The sequence below is a fragment of the Cottoperca gobio genome, chromosome 14 (assembly GCF_900634415.1).
Source record: "Cottoperca gobio chromosome 14, fCotGob3.1, whole genome shotgun sequence".
Taxonomy (NCBI): Eukaryota; Metazoa; Chordata; class Actinopteri; order Perciformes; family Bovichtidae; genus Cottoperca; species Cottoperca gobio.
The window spans coordinates 6291275-6309826 of record NC_041368.1 but is presented as its reverse complement, the minus strand read 5'-3'; the positions used below and the strand labels follow the sequence as shown (position 1 = coordinate 6309826).

Below are 18552 nucleotides of genomic sequence, written 5' to 3'. Positions count from 1 at the left end.
TGTTTGAGCAGGGTCTGACGTCAAGCAGCAGTGGGCCGGTGGACGTCAGTGCCAGTGGGGGCCGGGCCTTTGGAGCGTCAATGTCACATTAAACCTAAACTACACATTATAGCCTCCTCTCTATTGGCTTTTGTAAAGCTCACACAGACACTCGTGCCATTTGGACTGAAGCGGTTGTTCTGTGTGTTTATAGTCTGTTGACGTGCACTCACGTTGATGACAGAGTCCTTGAACTTGATGTGGAGTCTGTAGTTAGAAATGGCAATGACGGCTTCGTCAGCACAGCCAAGATATTCCACCCCTTCCCCCTGAAGAACGGCGAATGGCACCTGTAGAGACACAAAACAACCAGATTGTTGAGGATTTTGAGCAGCACAAACATGACACCACCTGTTTATTGTTTTTGTTATGGCTACTGGGAGTATAATCATAACATCCACATTTCTACTTTTAAAGCTGTACTTTCAGTGATCTACAAGCCTGGGAGTCTACAGCCATGCTACCTGCTCTGTGAGGCCGTACACGGGCTTAGCAGTGGTTTAAGCTAAATGCTAACGTGTTGATGTTTAGCAGGTATAATGTTGAACATGCTCACCATCTTAGTTAAGCCTGTTAGCATGCTAAGATTGACCAAGACAAATTAACCCAAAGTTAAGGGGATAACCAAAGTTATTAGAATTCATTTTGGCAATTTAAGTCTGCATTTTATTTAGGCAAAGTTCTGTGCCAATGCCTACACATGCATCACGCACAGTGGACCGCTACGTACACGCGTAGCCTATGGAATTAGTCAAATCTGCGTAACATAACAAAAACAGGGGCATGCACATGAAATTTTAGCTCTAATACTTCAAAATTCGACAATTTTAGTCGCAAATTGTGAAATCCCCTCTCTAGCGTCAGTGTTTGTCCGTTCTGGGCTACTGTAGAGCCCTTTGTATACATTAAGTGCTCATTCTAAGCTAACAAAAACACAATTCTTAGCTTCTAGTTATGAATATTTTATTACATTTCTGCCAATAAAACCCCCAAAACCCTACACACTGGTCCTTTAAGACACAATTCAAAACTGATGCATGTCAGAAGAAAAATCTGCTGATCAATTCCAAAGGGAAGTATCAAATGTATCATTCTGGTATCGTAACTGAAACTCAAGTATCATAGGCACTTGTATTAAAAAATGTTTAAACAATACTCTGCACTTAACACAACCAACAGGCAAAGTTTGTGCTTTATGTTATTGCGCCCTCCTGGCTACTAGAAGCTAAACGTGTTACGATTGTGGACAGAGTGACATCACAGATATGACAAAGAAGGAGATATAGGGGAAACTGTGTGCATGTGTAGCTGTCCAATTAGCACATAGTAGTTTTACAGAAGGACCTCTGTGAGCACAGAGGGCTTGTTGGTGAGCCTGAATGAGCAGGCAGACAAGAGGCAGGGCTGGGAGGGAGCGTGTCTGCACCAGTGACGGTACAGTGAGGGATCCAGAACTGTCAAAACATTCAGATAATTGCTTCCCAACAAAAGGTCATTAGAAAACATTCCCCATTTCAGCAGGGCATTCGCTTTAAAAGCCGACCACGTTGAAGACGCACACAGATAGTTGCCAACTTTTAATCACAATTCATATAAATATGGAAGTGTCCAACTACTTTCAGAATGTACCGCACCGTTTACTGGAGCCACTTCTCCAAGAGGTCCTAACCTGACAAAGCATGAATTCAGACTTTTTACAAGTTCACATGATAATGTAGTTATTTCAGCATCCTTTTGAGTAACGCAAGGCAAAACAATCGCTTCACTTTTGGTGTGAACACAGAATAAGACCTTTTTTATGACCGCTGTTGATCAGGAGGATTTAAGCTAACAGAGAGTAAATCACTTTCGATCACCTCGCATAAAACATTCCTTCTGGCTGATGTCAAACAGTAAAGTGTGTTGGGAGATATATTACCGCACGGACATCATTCTCTCACATCTGACAAATTGAGGATTGTGTTACGCCCATTCATTAATCATTTACATAACCACTTCACTTTCTCTTAGTCATCACTTCTGTGTGATCACCATGCATGCACTGATGTTAGCTCTGGCCGCTTTAACATAATCATAGACATTGTGAACCACCAATTGCGACCCAGGTCTCGTTTAGTTGCTGGTTGTGAGGACAACAGTGTTGCTTAGAGACAACATTACCTCATCCTGCATTAGCATGCACTGCTGAGTCATGCAGAGGAGGGCCCACTAGTGCACGTTAAAAGAGGACATGCAGCAGGGCAGATGGGGGATTATGGTAAGATGTCAGAAAATCAGGCTTACTTGAAATAACATAAGCCAGCAACAGTTAAAAGCACAGTCTTAGTTATTGCACCAAGCTAGACGTGACTGACAGACCCAGAAACACAAGTCAATATCTACTTAGTCATCTTACATCTTACAACTCATGACAAGACCATAAATCTATAGTAAATAAAATCCCTTTTTTTAAAAAGGGACGGGTCAAAAGCTGTTGATTGTGGAATCAAACCCCTGTCATTTATCACTACACCTGATGTTGCTCATCTCTATCTGAAAATGTGTGCGTGCGCCGGGACAGGAAGCATGATGAGGGAAAGAGTGCAGCTTAACCTGGGAAATGGAGCACGTAGTACTCTGCTGTCAGACACCAACAGAGCCAAATATAGGCAGCAGAGCCCCAGGCACTCTGCACTGGGACTTCTAAAAAGTGGAATATCTAATAGTCGACAGTAAAATATGCATGCGTTTAGAAATAAGAAACTTTAAAATGACAGGCGCACAAATACAGCTGGCACCCAAACAAAGCTGAACACTCGGAAATTGTTGACCGTGACAGTTTAACTATATTAAAAAGAGATTTGCATGAAATATTACATACATTATAACAGCAGCAGAAATGGAGCAGCTACAGAGTGTGCGTGCTGCTTTGCTCTGGAAGAGACCCAACATGCCCTGCTGAGAGTGCCATAGTTAACATGCTGTACAGACCGCAAGCTGCATTGAACAAGCTGTGCTCCAAAAGTAGGTGCATGAGTCACCAGCAGCCAGTAAGTGCAGCAGAAGATACTGTGTCATGTTTTCCTCTATGAAGCCTTCAGCAGCACAAATAATATACATATATATAGCGAAAGAGAGAGAGAGCGAGATAACACTCTCACTTGTGAGTCGTGACTTCCGGTTCAAGCAGCCTGCCAGTGAAGACAGGCACGTGACACACACACAGGAGGGGAGCAGGGTAATGAATATGTTGGGGCAGGGAATGCCTAGAATTTGCCTACGGGAAAGTTTGGGTCAGAGACATCAGCTGTCAACTATCATGGGATCTCACTCACTCACTCACACACACACACACACACACACACACAGATTAGGATCTATGTTACAGTCTTCTTACATTTCTTAGCAGGTAATATAGAAATCTACCACGACCTTTGACACACAAAGCTCATTGGCGTTCAGCCCTTTAATAATAGAGCTGCAACTATTAGGCGACAAATCGATTAGTGGATAGACAGAAGAATAATCCCCAACTATTTTGATAATCAATTAATTGTAAATTGTTCATGCACAAATGGCAGAAAATGCTGTTTTCAGCCTCTCAAATATGTATTGAAATTATAATAATAAACACTTTTTTAACGGGTACTCCATGTGGTTCATTGAAACCCAAGTGAAAACATGCTTCGGTTGAAAATCATAAAAACAGAAACAACAGATAGTGACCCTCAGGCTGGGAAGATCCTTTCACCTACCCTTTGTCCGGTTCTCCAGACACATAATGCTCAGCTCCATTAACCAGCAGACAGAGAAAGCACAACCTCAACACCACGGAGGGCACAGCACAAGTTGTCCGTCACAATTTTGCTACTGGCATTTTCATCGTGGAATAGACTCACAAATCTCTCTCACTTCAGTGACCTAAATGCTTTTTAGCTGCCCCGTTCTTAATCCTCTGCAGCAACTTCTGCTTTCTTTTTTGAGGAGAACAGTGGATAAAGCCGTACTTTAGTGACAGACCCCCAGGAGGAAAATCTTCGAATGTAAAAAGTTGAACATTTATTTTCATAAAACAAAAACTGTAAAATAATTGTTTTTAACTCGACACTGAGCCAACTAGCAAAGTGCACTCAGTAGAGAGCAGATCTCCAGCTGGCGTGTCTTAATGTCCCCTCCAAACAACACAGTCTCTTTTCTAAATACTGAATAAAATGTATTTCTTTTAGAAGCTTCATTCCTAATCTGTAGTGTGTGTGGGAAGCGGCTCCATTCAAATATTTAGTTATCCACCAAGTTGCCTAATAAACCTTTTCCTGTACTGATAAGAGACGACAGAGCAATGACAGTGTCATCATCTCTCCTTCAGCGTCTGGCCTGCTGCGTCGTGCAATATCTTGGCAATCACACTCTACAAAGTGTCGACTCAAACTTCATCAGGGTGTTTCTCTGGGGCCACGCCAGGAGCCAGGATCGAAGATGAGGTCATAATCTGGAAGTGCCACACTTGGTCTTTTCACCAGCTCCTGGTTGTGTCCTCCACAGACATATAGCTGGATGTCAGAGGCAGACGGGAGGTGCTCTGGTGCGGTAGTTATCAATGGTTGAGGAAAACTGTTAGACTCACCTGAAGGCTTTCATCCTCCTTCACCAGCTCTTTCTGGGGGAACAGGTCCTTGGCCTTGATGTACTCCAGACTGGGAGGCCCTTCTTCACCCTGTCAGACACAAACACAAAGAAGGGGTGGTCAGACACGTACTGTTCTGTCAACAGTTAGGTTGACACAGCAGGGTAAAACCCCACATAGATACATATTAAAAAAGCAGGGATGCACAATTTCTTTCAGCCGATACCAATAACCTGTTTCACATGGCCGATACCGATCATTTCACATTTATGTATGAGAAAAATAAATTCCTAATCTGTAGTTTATGCACACCTGAGTGTAAGAAAGGCTTAACTGTAGTAAGATTTCATATTCTATTGCTCTGACCTAAACAAATCTAACTGACATCACTATTGTTAACACAACAAAAACAAAGAACAGTTCTGACTCAAATGCCCATTCATCATCTTTAGAGAAAATAAGTAGAGAAAAGTAGAGAAAATCAGCCCGATGTATATTGTGCATCCCTAAAATAAAAAGTTGCACAGTCAAACCCCTGGTCCAATACAGTTTAATAACATCAATGTCAAACCACAAGAATGCTGGAATGACCACAAAAAGAAAATCTTTCATAGAATCAAACCCACAGTTCACATATCTCAGTGTTCTTGTATTGAACATTTATCAGGGTGGTTAACCTTTGATGCAAGTTGCATGCCAGGTGGAAGTTCACAATCCAGCCAAGCCAACTCACAGCAGTCACGTAGGAGATTAAATATTCACTACGAAAGCTGCAAAGCTTGACCTTGTATTAGGTCAATGAGGAAAGCTATGTTAAAATGTTCACCATTCAATTCTACACAGCATTTTCCCTGATTGATAACTAATAGGAAGCTGAAAAAAGAATGCAACTTTTAGATGTTTGTATTCTGTTTGTTTTGGCGTTGTGCAGGTAGTTATAGCATGATCAATGCAAAACAAACTGTAGACTTTGTGACTGGGTGTTAGTCTTGTGCAAAAAAAGATTCTGAGACTTAGTAAAGTATTTCACACACTTGACTAGTTTTTCACGAGTCATGCACATATATTGACTTCTTACAGAGTTTAAACAATTCCTTGCTAGGATCACTTTTGACAAACCAAATGTTTCTGTGTATGTAAGAGGGACCATGTAAACTAATTCAATGTTACATTCCAAGGTTGCTGATTAATGAAACAGCCAAATGCACTCTTATCAAGCGCACACCTGCTATAATGGATGTTAGGCTAAAATTAGATTGCGACACCTCAAGAAGCAGCAGAGGTGACGACGAGAGATGAACAAAGAGGGCAAAGACTCGGTGGTTGAGGATGAACCCAGTTTGGTTTCTGGCAGCCTGAACACTGCTACCTTTACTACTCTGCTGGAGTTGGCGTCTCCATCTGAGTACGGCCGTATGTCGATGCTGTTCCTTAATGAAATGAGCAATGGAGTCCTGAAGGCCGACCAGAGGGAGGCAGAATGTACTGTAGTACTACTGACTCAGGTTGGTCTCGTGTCCCAGGGCAAAAAACACCGCAAAATGCCGTACATTAAAGCAGGAAACCCCTTAATGTCTCACCATGTAGACGTCCTGCCATGTTTACAATCATTTCACATGTCATCTACAGGTCCGAGCCGGTGATTGAACCACATGATAATCATATCACCCATTGGGATTTCTGGTAAAAGAGTTAGTGTTCCTAAAGTGACAACCCATCCTCTACAAGTCACCAACTTGCCACCATCCGATTTCAAATGCATAAAGATCATAGGAATAGAATAGCCAATTCATAATATAGCAGCTTCTGTGACATTACAGCTGTATTGGCAGGGAGAAGACAAACAGTCCATAGGCTACCTACAGGCTGAGCCTATAGACCAGTCTTTCTTAAAGAGTGGTCCGTGAGCGACCGCTAGTGGTCCACCAGACAGCACTCTCGCCGGAGCTCCGACAGCCTTTGACCGGAATCAGCCTTCGACATCCGACTGTTGAAACAGCTGTGAGTCATCAATTTAACGTATTTTCACTTGAGAATGGGTGGGGCATGACAGTGGCCATCAGTCAGAGGCATCCTGCGAGGAGCGGGTCATTGCAAGTTGATCTCACACACTGTTGCTGGGCAGTCTGAACCACCATCCTGCCATGGAGGGACAGACTCCTTTGCTTTTTTTTAAGGGAATAACGATTACTGTGGCGTGCCAGACAGCCACCATAAATTACTGGCGAAGCTATTGCTATAGAAACACCCCCTAAGAAAGGCAAATCAGTTAAGAAGAACTTGCATTCAATCTTTACACGCACGTTTCCTGCACGCACACACGACTACCTGGTAGATACTTGGCACCATTTACTCAATTCTCTTATGGAGCAGCCCTGACATTGCACTCCTCTGAGAGACCTTCGAGAACATAATGTACTTTAAAAAGACAAACTGCTGACTAATAATTGTGTAGATGTTGTGTTGCTCCATAAATCTATAACACAGGCTAAAAATGCACAACTTATTCTGATGCATTGGTGTTTAACATACTTTAACAGCATTTAAAAATAAAGATACTACACATAAAAATGTTTACCTGACAATGCATTATGAGCATCATTAACGCACACACATCAGTATAGCAACTGAAAGCTCTCCCGCAGATAACCTTGATATTTCAGCTTCATAAGTCCCTTCATATGGCAGAGAACACTTGAGCTTTACTTTCGCATACAAACACAAACAGCGAGGCACTTCTGTTTTCTGGATCGTTGGTGTATTGCATTATGACCAGACAATCATCTTACAGAAGCTTAAAAAGGAAAAAGAGAAATGCTCTCACTTCCAACCGACTCATAAAGATGGAGCGCAGCTTGTCCTGTGCCCGGCAAGTTTTTGCTTCGTCACTGCTGTGAGCCTGCACACCCTCCCCCACCTTTGTCCACCCAGCAATCAAAAAGCTGGAGCTGACAGGCATGCGCACATACACACACATACGCCTCCATGCATTTCTCAAATATTAATATCAGAGTGTATAACACATGTAATATCTTCATGACATGTATTGGCGTAGCAGTAACAGGATCAGCGAGCAGCTGATTAGACAGCCACGATATCGCAGCTTAATAGTGTGAATGCAAGAACAAGGCAGGCCTCTTTTTTATGAACTAAAATACGGTTTTAATGTTCTGGGGAAAGCATGTGGGAGAAGCAGTCTTCCAGAGATTTCTGCATGCTAGTGAATGGAAAAATGACAAAGGTAAAATAGGTCGAGAAAAGACAGCCGGGCAACGTCTTCATGAATAAGTGTCTGGTTGCTATGGATACAACAACCTCTTTTTAGAGGACCTCTCTCTAAAGCTTTTGGAAACAATTTGCTGCTGCCTTTACTCACCAGATTATTTACTTAATCTGACTGAGGCTTTGTCCTAGAGTTGTGCAGATTAGAGAGCCACTACATGATGCAGAGGTGACCTTTTTTTTTTTAAATGTAGGGAATATGTGCTTATAGGTCTGCTTTTTAGTGTCCTGTTATGTGCCATTTTAGACATATTAAAAGAGGTAGACACAGTTTGGCACATTGTCTGAATTGTGAAGAATGACCCCAAATCTGGTGTAAAGGCCCTGTCACACATATCCGTATGGCAGAAACGTATGCTAGCGCATACGAATATTTGTCAGAGTCCAAATACGTCCAACTTGTCATCGGATCGGAAAAGTGAACATATACAGATACACATGTCTAACCTATTGATAGCGCATCACTTAGTAATACAAAATGTATCAGACGAATACCCAACAAATGCATAACGTATACAAAAATATGGCGTATACAAAATATCGGCAACACGCTGGTGTACGTTGATATAAGGTATAAGTAGTATTCGTTAAGAGCTCGCTGTGTTACGCTGGGGTGCGTTGTTGAACGCTGATGTTTTGAGCATGTTCATGTGCTTCATGAGATATGCAGACGTTACGTGACTTTAGACATACGTGAATACGGAATACGTACATGAATATTTACCTACGTAAATATAGTACGTAAATACCTACGTGACTACGTTAGAGGAACGTTAGATATAGGCTACGTCGGCTGACGGTGAACCCTACAGCCAACTTATTGATAACGAGTGGATACCCTATTCCTACCCTATGTTAAGATGATGCCTGACGACGGAGTAACTTATTAAACGTGTTTCTACAGTACAGCTAGCGTTCAGCATGTTAGCCGTTCTCCAGCATCAGCATGACGTGAACCAGATGGCACTTTTCCAGCTCCGTTGGCCAGACGCTCTGATACGTTTTGTATAAGTAAGTGATAAGCTATCAATAGGTTAGACATACGTATAATAGTTCGTTATGTATTCGTTATGTATACGTCAGCTACAACACCGCTGTGGAAAAGTTGGACGTATTTGGACTCTGACACATTTTTTGCTAATTTTCATATATACGCCGGCATGTTTCTGCCATACGGAACTGTGTGACAGGGCCGTATGTCTGGCGTGTTCGGCGTATCGTCTGCATACTTCAAACGATCACAACTTACTCTTAATTTATATCAACCTATTGTCGATATTTCGTATGAGCCGACATACGTTTCTGTCATACGGATATATGTGACAGGGCCTTAAGGCAGTGAGGAGGAGGGTGGATGGAAACAGGATTCAATGACATGGCAGAATGAAAAGCAGCAAATATAACAAGAAAATCATATCTTTTTGTTTTCCTTTGAGTGTTGTTAGGCAGTGCAGTCTTAGTATCAGGTCAAGATCAAAGATGGCATAGCATGACATATCTTTTTTTAATGCACTTTTCTCTCTCAGACTACGTTAATATTTCATAGACCACCATGTTCTAAATGATCACTCCCATTTTAGTCTGGGGCCGTATTCAAAGAGGTAAAGGAACTAGACAGGGGCAGCGTTTTCGAAACATTAAGCAGAACTGAAAAATATAAATTGAACTACCACTGTAGCACATGGAGAAGTGAACGGATATTTCTATGTGGGCATGTTGATACCAGATCCTCTTAAGAAAAACACAAGGTGACATTTAGCAAATGTAATGATCTAGTTGACAATAAACACACAGGCAAGCAAGAACAATGTTCCATTGAGAAAACCATTTATACTGGAATATAATCCAAAAGTAACAGAAAAAGAAAAGATGAAGACTTGATCTATGTGCAGGTAAATTAGGCAATAGATGCTGAGAACAGAGGACTAAAAGTTATCATTTTATTTGAAAACCAGTCTTCTAGGTAAAGAAAGGCGACATGCTCTGTCCCACATTGTTGCATTGTGTCCTCCATCAGGAAATGATATTTGATATTACATAGTACATGATATTTTCCTGTTGGGGCTGCAACTAACCATTATTTTCATTATTGATTATTCTCTAGATTAATCGTGGAAATAGTCCATCCTAGTTTCTCAAAGTCCAAGGTGATGTCTTTAAATATCTTGTTTTGTCAAATCCAAAGATAATCACTTTAATATGATATAAAAACGGACAGAAATCCAGATACCTCCATATTTGAGACGCTAAAAACAGTATTTTCTGCCATTATTGCATGAAAAATTACTTTACCAATTGAATAGTTGGCCGACAAATTGATTAGTCGACAAATCGTTGCAGCTCTATCCTCTGTGTCATAACACGTTGACTGGATCACATACTGTGCATTTCTTCACAGTGTTACTGTATGTAGCCTAAAGCTAGCACATCCCCAAAAGGTTTGATTCATTTAGCTAGTGGGTATAATATAATCTGAGTCATAGAAAAATCTTAGCCAATTCCATTAGGCTTTCCATTTGGTGCAGAGAACATATCGCATAAACATGATACATTTAGGATGGAGGGGACAGTAACTGAAGATGTTTTTTGGATCACAACAATGGCCATGATGATGAAAACTTAGCACAACGCAGCAGCCCTCTTCCACAGGAGGAGACTGACAGAGCTGTGATCCACAGAGGACGTGGACACTAAATTATACAGAGACTGACGCAGAAGAGGAACTGCCGACTCAGCTGCACCACACACATATTAAAAGAGATCATACATTGTGTGCCTGACCATGTCTGTTTACAAAGGACCAAGAAGAGGAGCCAGCAGCTGCGCTCTTCCTGATCCAGCTGATAACTAAACAACCAACTCTCTGCATGAAACAGTGATTGAAATGAAAGTAGAGCTTTCCTAATGTGAACCCTGATTGTTGTTAAACATATTGTGATGTTAGCATTCTATTCTGCAATGCTAAAATCATGAACTGCAAGGAATTCAATGTTGTCTAGATACAGTAGGTCTGTGCACTAACCTGCTCAACAAAGCACAAGACACTGATTCCTGATGCTTTTAGCTGATTTCCATTTAGTGTTACTACCTCCTATTGCTCTTGTCTGAACATTTTAGTCATGCTAGCGACATGGCTCTATGAAAGACTCTTTTGGTCAGTTGACCAGATATTCATGGTCCCCAAAGGACGAATCCTTCAGACTCTTTTTTTAATTACAAAAATAACGCCAAATATCCATTCCAGTGTTTCCCCTGTATCTATTCTGCAGCGGCGCATGGCTGTGAACTGTAACGGTGCACTGCCGTGAGTCTATGGACAAGACTGTCCAAGTCTGTGGTTAGTTCACGTGTCTAATGTGTGTGGAGATGGCCTGGTGGTCTAGTGGTAAGCCTTCCAAATAAAACACCAGATGGACGTGAGTTTCTCAAAGCACAAGCCACCATTGTGCCCCTGAGCAAGGTACTTAACCCTGAGTTGCTGTAGTTAGTTCACTGTAAGTCGCTCTGGATAAGAGCGTTTGATAAATGACCTGTAATGTAATGACAGCAGGACAGCTATGTGTCTGTTTATTTAAACTGCTAGAGTCAGTTGAACAAGTGAATTGAAGATAAGGTTGTCGGTTACAAACAGGCTCGGTATTGAACGACACGCTGACAGAATATTCAGTTAAAACAGATAGGTGTTGCTGTTTTGCCCTCATTGTTCCCCATGAAGTCCACTGGAAGTGTTGTGATGTAGCCCCGGTGCGTCTTCCGGTCATATGGAAACTTGGGAGGCAATTTGGCCTTGTGTGCCGATTAGAAAGGCATGCAGTTAACACACCAGTCATAATTTACTTCTTATCAAAACTCAACTCTGCATTTTCTGCTGGTGTTCTTCACCACTGTTTTGAATGGGAAATAAATGTGTGCCTAGTTTAAAAGGGGACTTGCTCAAAGTTAATAATAGTTTAATCAAGTGGTTAAGTTGGCCAGACAGTGGGCTGTGGACATTACTGAAAGGTCGAAAGGTTTACTTGCATATCATCAGCTCATTTAGGCCGAGCGACGTAAGGCTAAGACCATCCTGTGATGTTGCTAAACCGTCAACTCTTTCACCGCTGTGTTGAGAAGCAAAGTTAGAGTAAAACCTGTTCTACATCACTTCTTGTGCTCTATCCCCCTGTATATCCCAATGCCACAAAGTGCTCAATGCAGGTCTTCCACTGCAGTGAACATACTTCACCACTCTAAGGCTGCAATGGTGACTGCACACAATGTGCTCGCTCTGAGCAGCACACACATATTACTCCTGACAGGCCCTCACTCTCCTCCCTGCCAATCAACAAAACGGCAGCTCAAGGCCGGAGTGATGAGAGTAATAAAATATATTTTCATCAGCACACGCGTGAGAAGACTCAAGGTAATGCAATTATTTGTAACTGCAGCGCTTGCGCGTGTCGACCAACATGCCCGACCACCGACGCCCCCCCCCATCCCCCACAGATAGCACACACAAGAAGGCAATTAGGTAAGGGACAAACAAAAACCAAAATAGAAGCTTGTGGACTTACAAAGCAGTTGAGCATGGAGCAGGACACCCTTCCTGTGAAGCTCATGTCGAGGAGAGGCAGGGCTGTGCTTGAATGACACGCAGCCTATAGAGCAGCAGCACGACCAGAGCACGAGGAGCCGGCATAACCATTCTCCTCCCAGCCGGAGCCCGTCCACCCCTCGTCCACTCCGAACCCCTCTGCCTGCTGCCCCTCTCTGCCCCCCCCCCAACCTTCTGCACGTCCCCCCTTCTCAAGAGGTGCTGTGTGCCAACACGCCAGTCACCGGCTCTCATTCAGGAACCCACCCCGCCCCCCCCCCCACCGCTCCCAGAGTTGGGAGGGAGAGCACGCTGGTGTTTGAAGACAGCCCCAGTTGCACTGCTGAAAGAGGGAGGATAGTCCATAAAGACACAAAACGAGAGCAGCAGTCCACACGATCAGCTGCGTTATAAATGAGGCGGAAGCAAAAAGTGATGAAATCACTGCAGATGTGCCGTCTCAGATGTAGCGAGTGGATTGGGGGATACTGCTAGAAGCGAGAGCAGGAGAGAAAGAAAGACAGAGGGAACTGCCTGATGCTAAGCTCCACCCTCAGCATGCGCATCCACCTCCCTCTCTCCCTCTCTCTCTCTCTCTCATTTCTCCCTTCTCATCTCTTACTCCTCCCCCACTCCCTTCTTATTCACCCTTCACCGACACTTCCTTATAAATATGCTTCTCCCTCAGCAACAAGGCGGTAAAGCCTACCGCTGGCAACCAGGAGATGCTCCGACTGCCGGGCATGCACCATATGATCGTATGATCTACCGCAGTATTCTGTGGCTCTCGCCCTAAGTACACACACCGTCTGCTTGTAGCTGTGTGCACAGGCTACGCTGAACACAACCTGAAGCAAACAGTATCCCATCACAAAACTCGTTGCATTGGCAGCAATTGATCTAGTGCAGGAGAAAAGAATATGTGGCAGAGGAGGGAGGGCGCTGAGGAGAGCGAGTGTATGCGGAAATCTCCAGTGACACAGCATTCTACAGACACAGATTCTCCCTCACCTGTCTCAGAGTGTCTTCTTGGCACTGTTGTACACAAGTGCAGTGCATCTTTGCAGTAAACAGTAAAGTCAGGGAAGGTCACTGGATGTATAGGGTGTATATTATACTACAGGTGAACACACTGAGCCCTTCCCCCACTTACCCCAATCTCCTCCCTGGCAGAGTCGTGACAGCCTCTCGCCTTCAGCTGTATGACCCCATATTATGTAACACGTATAACGTAGTACACGCTGCATAGGCTTGATGCACAACGGAGCACTACTAATATAGGATTCATTTTAACTGGGGGAGGGGCTGTAATGCAATTTTGACACGGTCCAGCCTCATTTTAACACGATGAATTTGAAGGAGTACGACTAATGTTACCACTTTGCATCTCTACAGTATAATTCTACCCGTCTATACAGTGCTTCTGTCCAGAGGGTCATTTATACAGAAGGGATATCTATGATTTTCATCAAATTGAACAAGATGTAAAAGCTGCACCTGCTTTAACAGTGAGTGCAACACAAATGACATTCATTGTGAATTTAGAAAAAATTGAGGTTTTTGAGGGATTAAAACTACAGATACCATAGTAAAAAGAACAGCACATACCCCCCGTAAAAATAATCCAGTGTAGATAAATGTTTACAAATCCCATTTCACAAGGGTGTCCTTATAGACTGATAAGACTTAAACTAGTTGTAACTGCATCAGTATTTACATTATTTGGCAGTTTAGTTTTCACATTGTAGATGTACAAATGTTTTACCTTAGTTTGTTTGAGCAAAAACAATTGCATTTCTTTTGTTTCTCTTTTATCCTGCGTCAGTTTTTTAATTTTAGAAACGAGTTTGGCTGAAAGCAGCAACTGTACAACTGTGAAAATGTGCTAATTTTACATCATCCATCAGTATATTGCACCAACTATTGCAAGTTTCTACGTTATTCTATAGCACACTCAAATTGGATAAAAGTTTTTTAAATTAAAATTAACATAGAATTACCACCTTGCCTCAGCCAACCAGTCAGTCAGTCAATTTGCAGTTTACATCCATGTCTGTCCAAAATGTCATCACTTCATAATTTTATCCTACAGAGACATTTATGTAAAATTGTCATAATTAGCATATCAATTCTTCATGCAGATATTATAGATCAAAATTCACAAGCGTCACCATTTTTTATGCCTGAATTATCTTTAAACTTATAACCTTTATTATGGCAATATATTAGACTGGGTTGTGCTTACGCTGCAGGAGGCATGATGCATTGCACTCATGTGCAGTATGACTTCCATCTAATCAGGTAAATGGAGTCTGCTGCTGAAAGTGCACTTCCACAAATCAAGCAGAAGCTCACAGAGAATTACTTTCATGTCACATGGTAAACCTGTGACTTGCTATATTTATTATCCCAGAGTGAAATGAAGAAGTGAAATAAAGCAGTATACATTGCACTTAAGCCCAAACACACCAGCTTTACGAAAACATCTTTACTTGTAAACGTGCGTTTTCAGAGCACAAATGTTTGAGTGAGCCGTCATAGGGAGTAAGAGGCAGAAGAATGTGCACTGTATGCCAGCTTCTTGGTCTTGTGATGTGTGACAGAAAACCGCTCAGCACCACAGTCTGAAGCGTTTCCTTATTTAGCAAAATCCCAATGATTGAGTCTCCTCGTATCCTGGCAACCTCGGGAAGTTTGGGGAGTATGGAGGGGTTCCCCTAAAAATGTGATTAGCGAAACTATAAAAAGAAGATTTTTAAACTCTTACATTAAGGCCTTCAGTTCAACCTCAGCAGGAATATCATTCAAGGGAACTTTGCTTAGATTGGGTCAACTTTATTATTATTTATAATAGCTTTCAAATCATTTTCCAGTGTATCCACATTCATATAGGGTCCACAGTCCAAACACTGGGCCCTCTCTGCCCAGCCCCACCAGAAATGGCTGCAAAAGTGAGCACCAGATTTGGCCTCTTGTGTTTCGGGATTTATTTTAGGAAAGGAGGGCAGCGAGTCACCAACGCAGAGCGTCAGCCCACATGTTGAAACAACGCTCTAGAAGTAGGATATGAATAATACATGAGGCATTAGGTGTCTATATGAAGCTATTCAAACTCCAGTTATAAAGAGAGAAATATTTGGACATTTGTGTTTTAATTGCCTTTAAAGTTCTTTTGCATGTCTTTTACAATTTAAAACCATAGAAGCCATAACCTGCAACTATTCTGCAATCTTCCCACATAAAGTGTTTCCCAACTAATTATTAGAATTTTGTAAAATGATTGCAGCATACTATAATGAGTGCTTTGTAAGAAGTGTGTTGTTACAGTTAGCTGTGACAACATGTTAACATGTAGGCTGTGTCCAATATACTGACTACAATGGCTCACCCACGTAACTTTAGTTCATTCAGGCGTTCATTAAACATTGGGTTAGAGTTAGGTCAATTGTAGTAGTGCTGGTAAACAGGCTCTGATAAAAAACTAAACACATACAGCACTTAACAAAACAGCAAGTTAGCCATTATTTGAATTGATTGAAAAGGAGGAATATGAAAACTACGGAAGCCCTGAAAGGCAAGGGACAAAAACCCACAGAAGAACTGACTTGAAAATGGATCACCAGAATATTGTGACTCAAGAACAGGAGGAAAGAAGATATTTCCAGGATCATCCCCATCTGTGAAGCATGAAACGTTTTGGCTGATGATGTTTTTTGTTTTGTTTGTTGTTGTAATACTCATTTCTGCCACAGGCCACTGCCCCATGCTCTAAACAGGACTCAAAGCTTTCATGTGTTCTAACATTAATGTAAGATAACTTGCCAACAGAGTATATGTGTGTTGTGTTTAGAGTGCATTGAGAAATTAAAACTCACCTGGAAGAAAACATGAACGCTTTTAGTCCTATTAGAACATGTGGTAGTGGTGCACTTCAGCCTCTTGTGGCGCACATGAGAATTACAACAACAAACACTAACGAATATTATCCTGACAAAAGAAATTCACATGCCAAGACCTTTTTTATAGCCGTTCTTAAGTCATAAACACAGAAGAGAAAACTATTTAGATCAGACTTAGAAAATGAATCAACAGCATTTTTTCTCTCTCACTCTCCTCTCTTCTGTCGAAACCTTGACAACCAGTCGTCAGGAACCAGATCAGGGTCAAACACTGCTTGAAGCCAAAGTATCTTCAAGAAGAGTGACAGTCAAATCTCTAACAACAACCTTGAATGAACCCGCTGGCTTTAACTATAACCTGCACTGAGAGCTTCTTGTGTGTAGTCCGTTCATTTTGAGAAAAAGCACACATACAGGTGATGTAATCCTTATGCAAGCAGGTAACCTCATATGGGACAGTGACAAAGAAACAGAAACTTCTCCTGGTAGTTTCCCGCACAACCCCACCAAGGTAGCATTACAATGCATTGTGGGTACTGAGGCCAGGGTAAAACCATCCCATTGTCCTAGTTTCCATGCTCGCATTATCCTGCTAACAATACGGCATTATGAGTGGACGACAGAGTGAACTCAATACTTCCCATTTTGTTTCAGCAAAAAAAGCTGGAGGCTGGGAAGCAATAAAAGGCTCTTTCACAAGACGGGATTAAAAGGTTCAAATTACCTGTGGAACAAATGTCTCACAATCCACACTGAGAAAACAAATTAACTGAACTGCACAAATACTATGAATGTATGTGCATCTCCATCAAAGAGTAACTTAACTTTAAATATGGGCTTCGCTGATCTCCAGTGATTGAACTTCTCACAGGTTGCAGCGATATAGTACTCAGTGTTCAGTTTGCAAATATCTGCACAATACTACCACTTTTAAAACTGCAGAGCTATTCCAGTTTAAATTCAGATATACTGTACATAATATTTTAACAGTAATTTGTCATTTATTTCAAAATATTTATAATATTTCTAGATTTGCTCTTATTTTACATTTTATTTCTCTTACTGTGTTTTTATACGAGCACCATTACACACCAGAGCAAATTCCTTGTATGTGTAAACCTACTTGGAAATAAACTAGACAGTGCAGCAGAGCGAACATACCGCAACACTCACTAAAGTAAAGAGTCAGTGAAAAGATCTGAAATACAAAATCTAACCCACTTAACCTTATGTGTACAGGCATAAACTGGGGGTGGAGCTACCGCAAACAATATCAATGAGAGAAGGGAAAAATAATGAATAATAAAATGACCAGTCAACATTGGGAAAACATGTGTTAAACTATCTTTTCTACTTCCTGTTCCATGTATTGGCGTGAATTCTGAATTGTGTTCAGATCTGCCAGAACAGAAGGAATGACAAAACACCTGAAAATATTTATAGTAGCAGCAAAAAAAAAACATTTGTAAATGGTTAAGCTGCTCTTCACCTGAGAGGAAATGTAGAGCCTCGCGGTGACGGCAGCTAGTGTTTCCTCCCCTGCGTCATACAGCTGTTATCTCATTGGTTGGGCTTTGAAAGGTCAGCGGCAATCAAGGTCAAAGTTGAAATAATTTGAACTTTGACCGCAGCGCACGGTGGCAATTTCAAGTGGCACCTCTCTCTCTCTCCAGAGGAAACAACGACACAGAGCTGTTTTACTGCCGATCATGTGAAAGCAGCTTTACAGGCGGACCTGCCGACATTAAACAACTGGAATCATAAAAGAGATTCATGAGACGCAAAGACTAACTTCCCTGCTTGGATTCAGAAACGACTTATACAATGCAATATGGACATAAGTTGGAATAAGGAACGTGTTTAGTGGTTTTCCCCGCACACCTTCACCGTTTAAAATGTTTAAACCTTCCTCTTATTGTCTCTTTTGACAAACATGTACAATTAAATGCACATTCTGAAGTGCTGACCCACTACCCATAATCCATAATATAGGATGTCTGTTGTCTGGATATTGTGAGTGTCAGGACGCCTGGCAGGATGTTGCTGTTCTGTACTCATATGAAATTAAACTTCACCACAGGAGGAGCAGGGGTCCGTGTCCTCATTTTACGGGCCTCAGTGGGCACATAATTTGTCAATCAGCCCCCGCCATCAAT

The 18552-nt window shown here is 41.9% G+C and overlaps 1 protein-coding gene across 4 annotated transcripts in view; it reads right to left on the bottom strand.

Moving 5' to 3' along the window:
* mtmr4 (myotubularin related protein 4) overlaps positions 1-18552 on the bottom strand; it is a 46100-nt gene that overhangs the window by 18162 nt on the left and 9386 nt on the right. For 2 of the 4 annotated variants that reach the window (XM_029447769.1, XM_029447770.1), the window contains exons 1-3: positions 12478-12655; positions 4643-4732; positions 213-329 (exon numbers count right to left, since the gene is read on the bottom strand). In XM_029447769.1, the coding sequence (XP_029303629.1) occupies positions 213-329; positions 4643-4732; positions 12478-12522 (252 nt within the window). In that variant the 5' untranslated portion in view covers positions 12523-12655. Of the gene's footprint in view, positions 1-212; positions 330-4642; positions 4733-12477; positions 12656-18552 lie in introns of those variants that run through there. The other 2 variants (XM_029447771.1, XM_029447772.1) reach the window with 1 other exon arrangement.